Below are 12,958 nucleotides of genomic sequence, written 5' to 3'. Positions count from 1 at the left end.
AAATGTAATTAAGCCACTTTTAATACAGTTGACAATGCCTACTTAACAGCAGTTTGGACCACCGTTGCCTGAATCATAGAATCCTAGAATTGGCTGGTTGGAAGAGACCTTCAAGATCATCGAGTCCAGCCATTCACCCTGCACTGTCAGGGTCCCTAAACTATGTTCCTCAACACCAAATCCACACGGTTTTTAAACACCTTCAGGGATGGGGACTCCACCACCTCCCTGGGCAGCCTGTTCCAATACTTCACAACCCTCTCTGTAAAGAAATTTTTCCTGATATCTAACCTAAATTTCCCCTGACGCAACTTGAGGCCATTCCCTCTCATCCTGTCATTCATAACGTGGGAGAAGAGACTGACCCCCATCTCCCTACAACTTCCTTTCAGGTAACTGTAGAGAGCGATAAGGTGCCCCCTGAGCCTCCTTTTCTCCAGACTAAACAGTCCCAGCTCCCTCAGCCGCTCCTCATAGGACAAGTTCTCTAAACCCTTCACTAGTTTTGTTGCTCTTCTCTGAACCTGCTCCAGCACCTCAACGTCCTTCTTGAAGTGAGGGGCCCAAAACTGGACACAGTACTCCAGGTGTGGCCTCACCAGTGCTGAGTATAGGGGGACAATCACTTCCCTGCTCCTGCTGGCCACACTGTTTCTGATACATGCCAGGATTCTGTTGGCTTTCTTGGCTGCTTGGACACACTGCTGGCTCATGTTCAATCGGCTGTCGACCAGCACCCTCAGGTCCTTCTCTGCTGTTCAGGTTTCCAGACACACTTCCCCAAGCCTGTAACGCTGCAGGGGGTTGTTGTGGCCCAAGTGCAGGACCCAGCACTTGGTCTTGTTGAATTTCATACAGTTAGCCTCAGCCCATCGATCCAATCTGTCCAGGTCCCTCTGTAGAGCCTCTCGACCCTCAGGCAGATCAACACTACTTCGCCTGCTTAAATAATTTCTTATTCTTGTCAGGTTGTGAAATCAAACCTTTGTAGGAGGGCACAGAAGAGCTCCATTGATCAGTAAAAAGTCATTGGAGAAACCAATTAGCAACCTGGTGTAGTGGAAGGTGTCCCTGCCCATGGCAGGGGGTTTGGAATTAGATGATCTTTAAGGTCCCTTCCAACCCAAACCGTTCTATGATTCTGTGAAAAGCCCAAGATCAACTTTTTGAATATATAGAGATACTTTTGTCATTTGTTTTTTAAAGGGCATGAAACATCTTTTAATCCTGTAAGCCAAGGCATCATTTAGGTTTTTAGTATTGCTGAATGAATCAAAAATGGATAGGTTTCCTGTGTGAAAGAGCTTCCAGACTTGATGGACAAGGCAAGAAGTTGTTAGGAACACTTGCCCTATGGGTAAGATCTAGAGCAAGAACAGAGTGATACTGAACCTAGAGCTGGACAAGAGGCAAAGCCACAAAATCCTGCCATGGTACATCCTGCAGTCATGACATTTCTATTTATCATTAGCCGTGGTTTTGTAGGAATTAGTCAAGAGGTCTTCAGCAAACAAAAGAAAATCAATAAGGAAAAACCCCCTCACTGCTAAGGAAAACACATACATACACACAAAAGAGAAAGAGAAATAGTGTTAATGTTCCCTCCTGCTACACCTCTTTGATATCATTGATACAATACTGATATTCTAAACAAGACTGCTTGTGTTTCCAGTAAGACTTTTCACAGAAATCCTAAAGTTCTTTCTGAAGCAGGTGCTCCTGATTTTTTCGCCTTCGGACTAATATGGTACACTGGAAAACCCAGTCACACATATTGCTATCCATGTTTCCATGTATGTACAATGCAACATTCTTCTATCCACTCTTAAAAAAACATATTATGGGATTCACAAAAGACATAGAAAAGTTTCTGCTAGACAAAATCCACGAGTGACTGAGGATTTGCTGCTTTCCAGCATTACAAGACTGTAAAGGCTTCCACTCCACTTAGTTTGTTGTGGATTCATGGAAGCGTATGACTTTTAAAAAAAGAACTAGTCTACCTTGCAAAAAAAAACAACACAGAAAGAAGCTCTATCAAATTATTATGTCTTTTGCAGCCAATCTGTTGAAGTTGTGCCTTTATACAGATGTAAAAGAGACATGACATATCTTCTTCATCAGTTTAAGTACTGATAATCTCTGGTAATACTCCCTGTGGATAGCAAGCAGATTGCAGTCCTAAACTACAAAGCCTTAAGAAATCCTTAAGAAAATAATTTGTTAAAAAGCATTGAACTGTAGGAATAAAAACTGAAATATGCATGTAATTTCATATCCTGCAGAGCTATGAAAAGTATTAGGTTTGTCTTGATATCTAAAATATTACATAGCAAATTACAGTATTCTGATTTTTTTTACAGGATTTAATCGTAGCAATCAACTCATAAAATACAATCTAAGCCTATTTTATGAATACTGAACAAAATCAGCAATGAAAATAGATATTTTAATCATTCATAACTGCATTAGACTACCTAAAGAAAATGATATTTAAATTTCCTTTCCTATCTGGATATCTTCCTATCTAAAATCCTCCTTCTTTCTAGGTATTCCCTTCTTATCTTCCTTTTTACTGTACAAGAATAGCACGCAGGAAGCAGACGCTGAGTTTATAATCTGCTGTTTGACAAGACGATTCGACTATCCTGTGCCCATTTCCTGGCTCCCACTTGGCCCTGAAGCTTAATAGTGGTGTGTTGGGCTCACTGTATAGAAGTGTCTAGGTTTGTCCTGGTCCATTCTGTACAATAGGAGGTGGTTTGGCTTTGCCTTCCACTAGCAGAACAGTTGTACTCCATTCCTGGATGCCAGGCAGGAGCTTGTGTGTGGGGGTGTGTGTGCACAATGCCCTGGAGAACATTATCCATGATGTTTCCAGGAAGCATTGTATCTACTGGACAGTCCAATCAGTCTAAGCATGCACAATAAATCCAATAAATCCAGCAACTCTGGGAAACATCAGATTGGCTGTGCGTGTTCAGATTGACTTTACTGAACACAGGCAAAACCATGGGTCATCTGTTAACTCCACAGCCTTCCTCTAATATGACTTACAGGTTTGAGGAACATGGGAATAGTGCACACAGTGAGAAAAAATATGCTAAGAATATCATAATGCTAATATATTGTTCATGTGACCAACTGTAACTGTTATGAACATATTTGAAAATGGGTTTTGTAATTGGAATGAAGATATCTTTGCTAAGAGACTTAGAGAATTTAATAAGGTGCCTGGCAAGCCTACAGCTGGTGCTGATTCTGGAGAGGAATGTGTATTAATTAGCTGATTATTAATGTCTCTATTCCTTTTCCAAATAACAAACCGCCAAACCCTTTCCATAGTATGAAGAGGGCCTTAGTACACGCACTACTCTGTAGGAAAAGGAGCTGTTTCATACTAGTTCTCAAACCTTTCCCGGAATAAGCCACTTGTTACTTTTGGCTTTGCAAGTTTTTCTGTAATACCTGAAGTTAATTTCTGCATGTGACTCGTGACAGATCTATGGCTCTCTGTACAGTAAATTTAGCTTAAGGCATTGCCTCTGGAAAAAACTGAGTCAGTGTGGTGGTAACTGGTGGCCTGAGGGGAACAGAAAGGAAGCCTAGACTAAAAGATTACACCTTTCCTGAGCTAACAAATAAAATAAAATAAAATAAAATAAAATAAAATAAAATAAAATGGAAAATAAGAACTTTGGAAAGAAGTAGGGGGAGAAAGTGAATGTTTTCCATGTGCAAAATGTATCCGCTTGGCTGGGTACCCATTCAATAACCTTTGCTGAGAGATAATTGTGGTTAATACATGTAGAATTTACACAAAACAAGTTTTTTTTTTTCTTTCCTTTTTTTCAATCCTATCTGCATAGGAAACTTAGTTTTCAACGTTTAGGCACTGCTAACAGCATATTCTTAGTGTCAGTGCAGATTGCATTTCTTTTGTTCCCAAGTCATGTTTCTTCCACTAGCAGAAAATTGCCAAACTTTCACAGTCAAATATCATAAAGCAAACTGATTATATAAGCAATGCTTCCCAAAATTATTCTGCTAGTTTTTGCCTTTATGAGGCTCCAAGATGTAATCTTGGAGTAAAGCAAGAAGACAGGGTCTGTCACAGAGTCCAAGTTGGCCTTTAAGGGAAGTTAATAACTAATCCATCAATCCTAATGTTCACAAAAAGAGGCAGCACGGTACTTTATTAATATGGACCCACTATTCTAAAGGCCAAATTCAGAAGTGTAAGTGATACAAATTAGGCTGCTTTGCTTGTGTTTGGGCTCATAGCCTTTGGCTGAACAGAATTAAAGCAAGATGGAAAACAGAAACAGTTTCATTCCAATTTGTAAGCAAGCTTAGTTTGTAAACACATAATATGGAGCCAGAAATTAAATAAAGTAATAATTACTGTTTAAGTTAACCTTTTATCATTTTGCCATAATACTGCACTATTCTCAGACAAGTTTTCAAGTCATTTTAACTATTTCAGACTCCTTTTTGTTCCTTTGGATTTAAAATGGTATGTTTGAAGAGCACATACAAAGATATATCTTGTATATTGATTCTGAAGCTCAGTGAAATCAATGAAAGCCTTAATATATCAACTTCAAGAGGCTGGCATCAAGCAGTAGAAAAAGATATGTTTAGAAGACCGTCAAAAGAATATAAAGCATAACTAAGAAGAGTACAAAAATGTCTTAAAAGACATGTCAATTCAGACATATTAAAGATTGTTTTGGATTAATCTTTGATTTTAACTTTGGTACCTGAACCTTTTTTCAGCTAATAAGGTCCTGTGGGATTAAAAGGTATTTTTGTCTGATGCTTGAAGAACTATTTGTTTGATGTTCTCTAGGCATTGTCAGGCTGAAAGAGATACCAAAGTTCCAGAAAGACTATGCTATGATGACATGATGTTAGAGGAAAAAATCCCCAAATCCCTTAATAAAGACATTATGTCCCACTTTAATTTCCTGAGCTCTGACTATGTGGAAGGCTTTAGCAGAGAGTCTTGTCCCATCGTGTCCTGGAAGTTCCAGAAGCTTTCCCAGCACAAGAAAAATCTACCAAAATCAGGTATATGTTCACAGTTCAAGACAGAGAAATTGGCAGGGTGTATTTTATCCTTCAGAGCAAAGCTCCTGTTTTTCTTCCAATCCTGGTATTTCCCACTTGCAGTGTACTTGTGGCAGTTTGCAAAAAGACAGTTAGGATAACAATACTGCTGTGAAAAACAGTCTAATTTGGTCTCCAAAGTCAGTACCTAATGCTCAGTAAAAACTGAAATTAATATGATTCTAGATGTATATAAAAGGAGAAAAACACTAAGAACTGATAAAAATCATTCTACTTTATATGCATGTGCCTCTTAACAGTGCTCCATGCCTTTACTGTGCAAGCTACTCGCATCTTAGGTACTGCTTAGGGTGTAGAAGTCTGCAATGTTTACATGAAGTGTTTATTTCTCAAATGAAAAATGGAAAAGTGCCTAAAAAGAGACAGGAGAAGAATGTCTCTAAATATAAAACCATCTGCTTTTGCAATTGTTTCATTTATTGGACCAACATAGTTAAATCCGGTGTGATCCTAATATCCTTTCTTCTTCCACATCTTCATTTTTGGCAGAGAGCTTTACTTTGTCTGGATCATGTTGCAGTTAATGAAATATCTACGCTATTAACAGCATTCTGAAGTGAAACTTACTTCCAACCATCTAATGTATCTTTTTTTTTCCTTTACATCAGAATGCTAAAGTGAAAAAAGCTTTTATTTTTAACTGTTTGCTATTAAATCCCTCCCCAAAGCCTTTTAATTTGTGTTTTGATACTTCTTTCTAGAACACAAAAACGTTTAAAAAAAATATGCCTTCTCTCCAGCAAAGACAGAGAAAACAGTTCTAAATCAGATTGAGCCTCTATGTTACGGGGACCATCAAATCCTTCACTCTAGCAGTTGCCTCAGCAGAGAAAATATATTAAGGTAGTTAGGATCATTTTAATTAGATTGAGGTCCCATATATGGGTGTCTAACTTTTTGAGGAAAAAAGAAAGGGCAATAACACATCTGACGGTCATCTGAGTCTCTCTAATAGACTGTGATGCTCAGACCAATTGTTAAATAGAGGAAAAATTGACTTGTGGGGTTAACTTGTGTCAGCACCCAAAGCAAGGAGAGGATTTTCCTGTGTTTCTGGTTAGGATCAGTTGTGTAGGTTTTCTTGCAGTGCATATCTCAAGCACTGCAACAGATTGTAGGTGTGTGTCCAGATTGCGTTAGCAATCCCTTTTTATAACTGCAAGCAAAGTTTATTCTGAAGTTATAAAGGTCACCCTAGTAATAGCACGACTGGTTGACATGACATATAACCATGACCTATTTTATGGTTCTCTTCAAAGATTTTTAATATTCATCAGAGAGTAGGTACTTTATTTACTCAGTGAAAGCTTATAAAATAGCTATATTAAAATTTTTATATATGTCTATGATTTCAATTTATTACCCTTTCTTGTTGTTTCTCAAATATATTGTGTTCTGAATGCTGTTGACAGAGTAACAATGTTTAATTATACCACAAGGCTTTATTTATGGGCAAACCATTTCAAAATAAAAAAATAAAAACATTTTTTTCTTAAGTTTAGCTCTGAAACTAAATTTGACCTGGCTGTGTGGAGAAATCTTCTTTATTTAGCATGCTTGGGCAAGCAGCGCTCTGTCTCCTGAGAGATTAACATCATAAGCAAGTTATGCAGGTGACTCAAATCCAGTTACTCTCACATAAAGAATGTTAATTGTATTGGCAATGGCATTTGCTCTGATCACTTTATAGCTGTATAATTAGCTACTGGACATATTCAAGGGGTTGTCTGAGCGATACAAATACACGAAACAATATGAGAAATAACTTGTTCTTTCCTGATTCGCACTGTGCAAAATGCAGAGATGATGAAAAAATGGAAATAACAGTTATTGTTATTTGCATGTCCTTGCTAACTGGGATCTGTACTTACATAGGTATTTATTTTCTAGCAAATTCTTAACTGTTTTGGAAAATACATAGTTTGAGAAGCTGATCTGAAACAAACATGTATGTTATACTCCTAAATTGCCTTGATGTAGAATCAAGTGATTTTCCTAATGACCTTTGGGCCATTTACTGTCTTGTCAGCTGGGTGTTCCTAAAAATTTTCTCATCTCCTGTATAAAAGCATTTACAGCCATAAGTAACAATTTCATAAATATGCGTGTTAGTTTCTTAGCTGTTTAAGGGCAGTTTTTATAAAAATGGTCTAAAATAATTTTTGTATGCAGACCAAACCAACATACAGGCACATGCAAAATTATTTAAATTCAATGTGGATGAACCAGGGTGTCTCAATCACCTGTGAGGATGCTGATCTGGACCTAAACTTCTTGGTTTAGGATCATGTCTTGAAAAACAAATACCAAAACGTAGAGTATATTGTGTATGAGCCCAGAGCAGGGGTTGGAATGAGCTCTTCTTAGGAGAGAAGTTGTGAATAAGATACTGTTGCAAACTCACAGGAAGTTTCATTAAGATATTCCCTTCTAGACCCCTGTAATTACAGACAGGCCAAGTGCATTGTTTAGCATGGTTAACAACTAATGCTTTTGATACTTTGTCCTGTTTTAATAAGTTTGTCAAACTGAAAGGCTTTATCTAAAATTTTCCATGCCTAATTTGAAAATTGATTCTCATTTTTCTTTAAATTGCCAAAATAATTATTTCTTCTCTAAGAGTGTTGAAGTTCCTGCAGTTTGGAGGTGAAAGGAGTAATTGGAGGGAAATGGGTAAGGACTGGGAGGAGAGAAATGGAGGAAGCTTTTTATCCTGAGAAATGCAGATCCCTCATATTGAATAACAGGGACCTAAAATTTGATGGGAAATAGATACACTATGCCAGAGATGTAATTTTTTGCTTGTCCGAAGAGTTTTCACTAAATTTAGCCAATTATGCACCTCTCTCAAAAAAAATAAATCATCAATTCATTCACAAGAGACACCAGGTAGAATGCAGGTCTGAAGAACATTTTCCTGCAACTGCCCTGCACTCTTGCTGCTGTTGCTCTCCTGAGATGAGTCTTGGTTACTTCAACTCATTTTTCTTGTGTTAGTTAGTATTGTGGATGGGCAGTATCTGGGTGGCACAGAGAAGAGAAGGTCAAGTTCAAGTGTAGTTCAAACATACAGTGGAGAAGAGTCAGTTTGCTGCGAGGTATGAAGAAGTGAGAGGCATGGATAGTTGGAAGGGAGACTGGACTTGTGAACTTGATGGGTTCAAGCTGTGAAAAGCAATATTCTGAGTAAGGAGGAGACAAATCGGCTAAGGAAGCAGTCAGCAGCTGGAAAGAGCTGGCATAGCCAGTGGCTGGAACGGAGAGGGACTTGACGCACTGTCACAGCACATAGTTGAGGGTAGGAGCACACCTAACTGGAGATTGGGAAGGGTCAGGAGACTACATGCACAGGGAAGGAAAAATCTGATGAAGCACACTCAGGATAAGGAGCTGTAGTGAATGTTATATATGGCTTGTATACGGACTTGAAACAGGGAATAAAGACTGAGATTTCAAGATGCAGAGAGAGACTAGAACTGAATTTACTTTCCCAAACACTGCTGGAACTTGCAGGTCCCGGGCAGGACTAGGAAGAGGACAAAAGCAGTGATTTGGTGGAAATTATGAGAAGAATCTCTGCCTGTTGACATGGGTTTTATCTCTGTCATCTGGAAAAATGCTATAGATTCTTGAACATGTCTATTCTTCTGCTGACAAAATGTGTTTTTCCCTGCCAATACATCCCCCTGCTTGTAGCATGGAATTCCTATGTGATGCTGTTACTCATTTACATAATTATTAACAGGTGGTTTTGTGTTCTTTATTTTCTGACTTAATATTCTGATTTGTAAAACTAGTGAACGTTTTATCGGCTGCAATTGAATTCAGTGGAAGCTGAACTTTGAACGCATAAAATTAATGCTAAATTGTCAAAAAAAAAAAAAATCAAACCCAAACCCAGACAGTTTTGTGTCTCAGGTTGAGCATCAAAATTTAGCAGATATTTTTTTACCTTGCTTTCTTAGATCTCCATCGCACCTCGGAGAGGAGCTGTGAAAATAAGTGGCTTGTTTATGAAGCATTAAGATAGGTGTAATGGAGGTCATGAGGAAATTAATAATTCTGCCTTTGAATGTTGCTTGAGTAGTATGACAGGAGGTCACTCACTAAACGGTATAACTAAAGCAAAATATTAAACACCTGCTCATTAAATGAATACAAATGATCTGGAGATGTTTGGGAAAAAAATGGTATGTGATCATATAATTGCAACCAGTAACATAAGGCATAAACAGAAAGGGAGCAATTAAATGGCACACAGACAGCCTTATTTCTGGCACTGAGGTGCTGCATGCTTGGTTTTGCAACCTTATTAATGTTCTTTTACCTTTTTTATGATTATTATTTGGCTATAATAAACATGGCTAGCCAACCCATAAACTCAGCTCTGTAGTTACAAGACAAACTGCCTGAATCAGAATCTGGTAATGCTTACATCTGTGTGAATTTTGAATAATTTTTAAAGTGACATCATACCCTTCAACTTGCTGAGAATGAAACGTGAAACGTAGTGTGTAACCAGTTTTAAATGTCTTTATAATAAACCCCTGTCTTGAATGGAAATACTGCTTCATATAAACCCAGACTTACAATGGTTTGACTCTAACGTAAATAATTTATGACAATAAAAGTGTGGTATGGCTAGAAGAGGACAGAACAAAATTCGTGCAATCCAAAGGCAACTTGGAAACTAACCCCAGTGACATCCTTTCAAATGAAATTACCGGTACTTTGAGTTTGTACCAGTATAACGGAGATCAGATTGTGGCTCTGCATCTGGATTTCAGGCAGGCCTGTACAACATTATAATGATTAATAATGTTTGTAGCCGTGCAGGCTAACATAACAACGGTAAACAGAACTTATTATTCAGACCTTAATTTAGTTTTCCATGGTGAAGTTAGCGATGGGGATCAGGGAAGCTCTGACCTCTGTACGAGAGTCCACAGTTGGCTGAGATGTGTAACACGGAGCTTATGTTTTCCTCCGAAGCATCAAGATATTGATTATTGCCAACGGCAGGCTATCTCCATTGGCAGCTCATTTATTGCTAGGGCAGACAGGAGCTTCCAGGTCACGCTCTGTGTATGCAGCAGCGCAGAGTCGGAATGCGCACACGGAAGAGCATGGCCTTGGAGACCTGCCCGGTGGCGCGGCGGTGGATGGTCGGTGCTACTGCAGGCTGCCTTCTGGTGGCACTCAGCTCGTGCATGGGGGCCAGCGCGACAACCCCTGCCTCTCCAGCCTGGCAGTCTCCTTCCGGGCTCTTAGTGCACATCATCAGTTCCACTTGTCTGAATTTGTGGAGCTCAGCCTCCTTTCTTCATTCTGTGAATCGGTAAACAAAAAGATGCTGAAAAGTCAAAAGTGTTCATTTCAACCCTCTGACTCACCAAGGAATTTTAATGTCTCTTTCAAGAACGGCCCACGTTTCTCAGGCGACCGATTAACCAAGTGGTGCTGGAGGAGGAGGCTGTGGATTTCCGGTGCCAGGTGCAGGGGGATCCCACGCCCACAGTCCGGTGGAAGAAAGATGATGCAGACTTACCGAGAGGAAGGTGAGAGCAACATTCATGTTCCCCACACTTTCACATTTCGGTTGTTGAGTAATGCTGGAATCACTCCCTACTACTTAGAGTTTGTTATTTGACATTATGGCCGATATTTATTTCCCATATGTCTGGTCTTTGTCACTACAAAACCTGTTCCAGAGCCAGCTGAGCCGGGAAACCCAGTGTGGGTTGAATTTTCCAGGTAATGGATTCCTGTGGAAGGAAGAAAAGTGATACATAGGTGTTGTGAGCACATGGGGGCATTCACTGAATTTACTGGAGAAAGTAAAAATGTTTTGAGAATGTACTAGTGATAGTATCCTTCTTAATAACATGCTGATACCAAAAAGGAGAGAATTTGGCTGGAGAGTTGCAGAGCTGCTCTGTTGTGCTAGCAGGATGAATTAGAAGCGGAGCGCTGTGGTGGGATTTGCTGGCTCCTTGGCTTGTGTCTGTTAAGTCTCGGAGAGAAAACTTCCTCTTGAGGAAAACAAAGCACCAAAGTAGCAGAAGTTAAAAACAAAGTTGAAATCTGGAACAGGCCCCTTGTATTCAAAAAAGATTCATTTAGTCTGGAACAAACACAGAAGAAATTCCAGAATGAGCAGGGGATGAGAGTCTGTCCTATGAAAGGACATTAAAATAGCTTGGCTGCTTTCAGCTAACAGAACAGAGTTTGGGCCTTGCTTTCAGGAACACTTTCTAGTTTTGATGCTGAATCATTATTAGATTAAAAAAATCTTATCACAGAAATAGGTCTGGGAACAGGAATGAGAACCTGGATAACCCAAGCAATACTTCTGGCCTTGTGAGTCCTAATCCATTTTTGCACAGCACTTTTAATTTCAACGGGAGACATGAATAGTGCCTTTTTTTCTCCCCACCACAGTTAACTGCTCTTTTCTATCCGTGTTCGTTATTCCTGGGATGTTGCCGATGGACTTTGAAGAAAGGAAAATAAAAAATCTATATCATTTGCTTTTCAAACAAGTGCTTTAAGCGCTGGACTTCCGTAGGCTGGCTGCCAGTGTTATTTCCATTCCTCCAGTCATGGTCTTAAAAAAAGAGCAGCTGCACTGGTGTTTGTGGCTAGTTTGTGTCAGTGTGTATTAAGAGAGCACGCTGCTAGACTGGGCCTAACTAAAACAAGCTAGACATTGCTGTCTGCTTTCTTTGCCGCAGCATGTTTTACGTCTTCAACCCAACAAGGTGAGAAATGTGGTAAGTGTTATCTGGCAGTCTTCATCCACTTGCTAAATACGGCATTTGGTGTCGCATACACTTTCATGAAAACCGATGGCAAAATTCCTCAGTCATACATCACTTAGCATTGTTTGCATCTTGGGTTAATATCTCTCTGTTTTTTCTCAATTTCTAAATCTTGGACAAAATCCCAAAACTCAATTTGGAGAATACCTGTGTTAGTTTCCACATCCTCAACTCTATAAGATGCCGTACAATTCTTCAGTTAAACATGTTAATGTAATGATAGATACATAATCTAGAAAAAACATTTCTGTGTAAGTACAGATACATATCTATAAAGAGAGAAATACACTTTAAAATTAATTTCTTTGCAATTTAAAACAAATTAAAATATGATATAGCTTTTTGCTGATTATTTTGATAGATGTGTATGCATGTATTACACAAAATATTATTTTGAAGAACAGGTTTTTGGATGGCAGGATTAATTTTTCTCTTTGCTTGCTATTTATCTATGCATTGTAGAGTAGTCCGTAGTAAATACATTGTGCTTCTGTGATTTACTCTTACTGCTGCGCTACTTCTGTTGTTTTAAACCAAATCTGCTTCTAAGTCTCGTAAGCAGAAGTAATAGATGAACCAACAGTGTCTTTGACTAGGTTGCACTTTTATTAGGGTTTTTTTAATTACTATGTTCCTTCTTTTCTTTTATATCTTACTGTGAAAAACACAGTGCTGTGTGCTTCAAGGTTATTTTTTCTGTTCATTCGTGATGTATTTCTAAGGAAGAAGAAATGTTAACAGGAAACATGGGAAGAATCTTCACTAGACTTTTAACTAAAAGAAGAGAATGTTCATCATATACATTCTGAGCATAATCAACTTCAAGCTCAGCAACTGCTCACAATGTTTTGCAGTGTTTTTACACTGCTGTTTAACACTTAATTAACTGTGTTTTGGCATCTGAAAACAGAAAGTGGAGGTTATGTCTTCATTTATGTCTGCTTCCCAGAACACCTAGAGAGATGGGTAAAAATACCCAGAGAGATGGGTAAAAAAGGGGCCAG

At 38.7% G+C, this 12,958-nt stretch overlaps 1 protein-coding gene across 1 annotated transcript in view; it reads left to right on the top strand.

Annotated features, from left to right (window-relative positions):
- The window catches only part of ROBO2 (roundabout guidance receptor 2), a 442,630-nt gene that overhangs the window by 325,911 nt on the left and 103,761 nt on the right, over nt 1–12,958 (top strand). The window contains exon 5 of the mRNA XM_086631322.1: nt 10,553–10,691. Within this exon, the coding sequence (XP_086487448.1) occupies nt 10,553–10,691 (139 nt within the window). The remainder of the gene's footprint in view (nt 1–10,552; nt 10,692–12,958) is intronic.

Source organism: Tauraco erythrolophus, chromosome 1 (genome assembly GCF_009769465.1).
Source record: "Tauraco erythrolophus isolate bTauEry1 chromosome 1, bTauEry1.pri, whole genome shotgun sequence".
In the NCBI taxonomy this organism is placed as follows: domain Eukaryota; kingdom Metazoa; phylum Chordata; class Aves; order Musophagiformes; family Musophagidae; genus Tauraco; species Tauraco erythrolophus.
The sequence above is the reverse complement of the archived record's forward strand: the minus strand, read 5'-3'. Positions and strand labels throughout refer to the sequence as shown.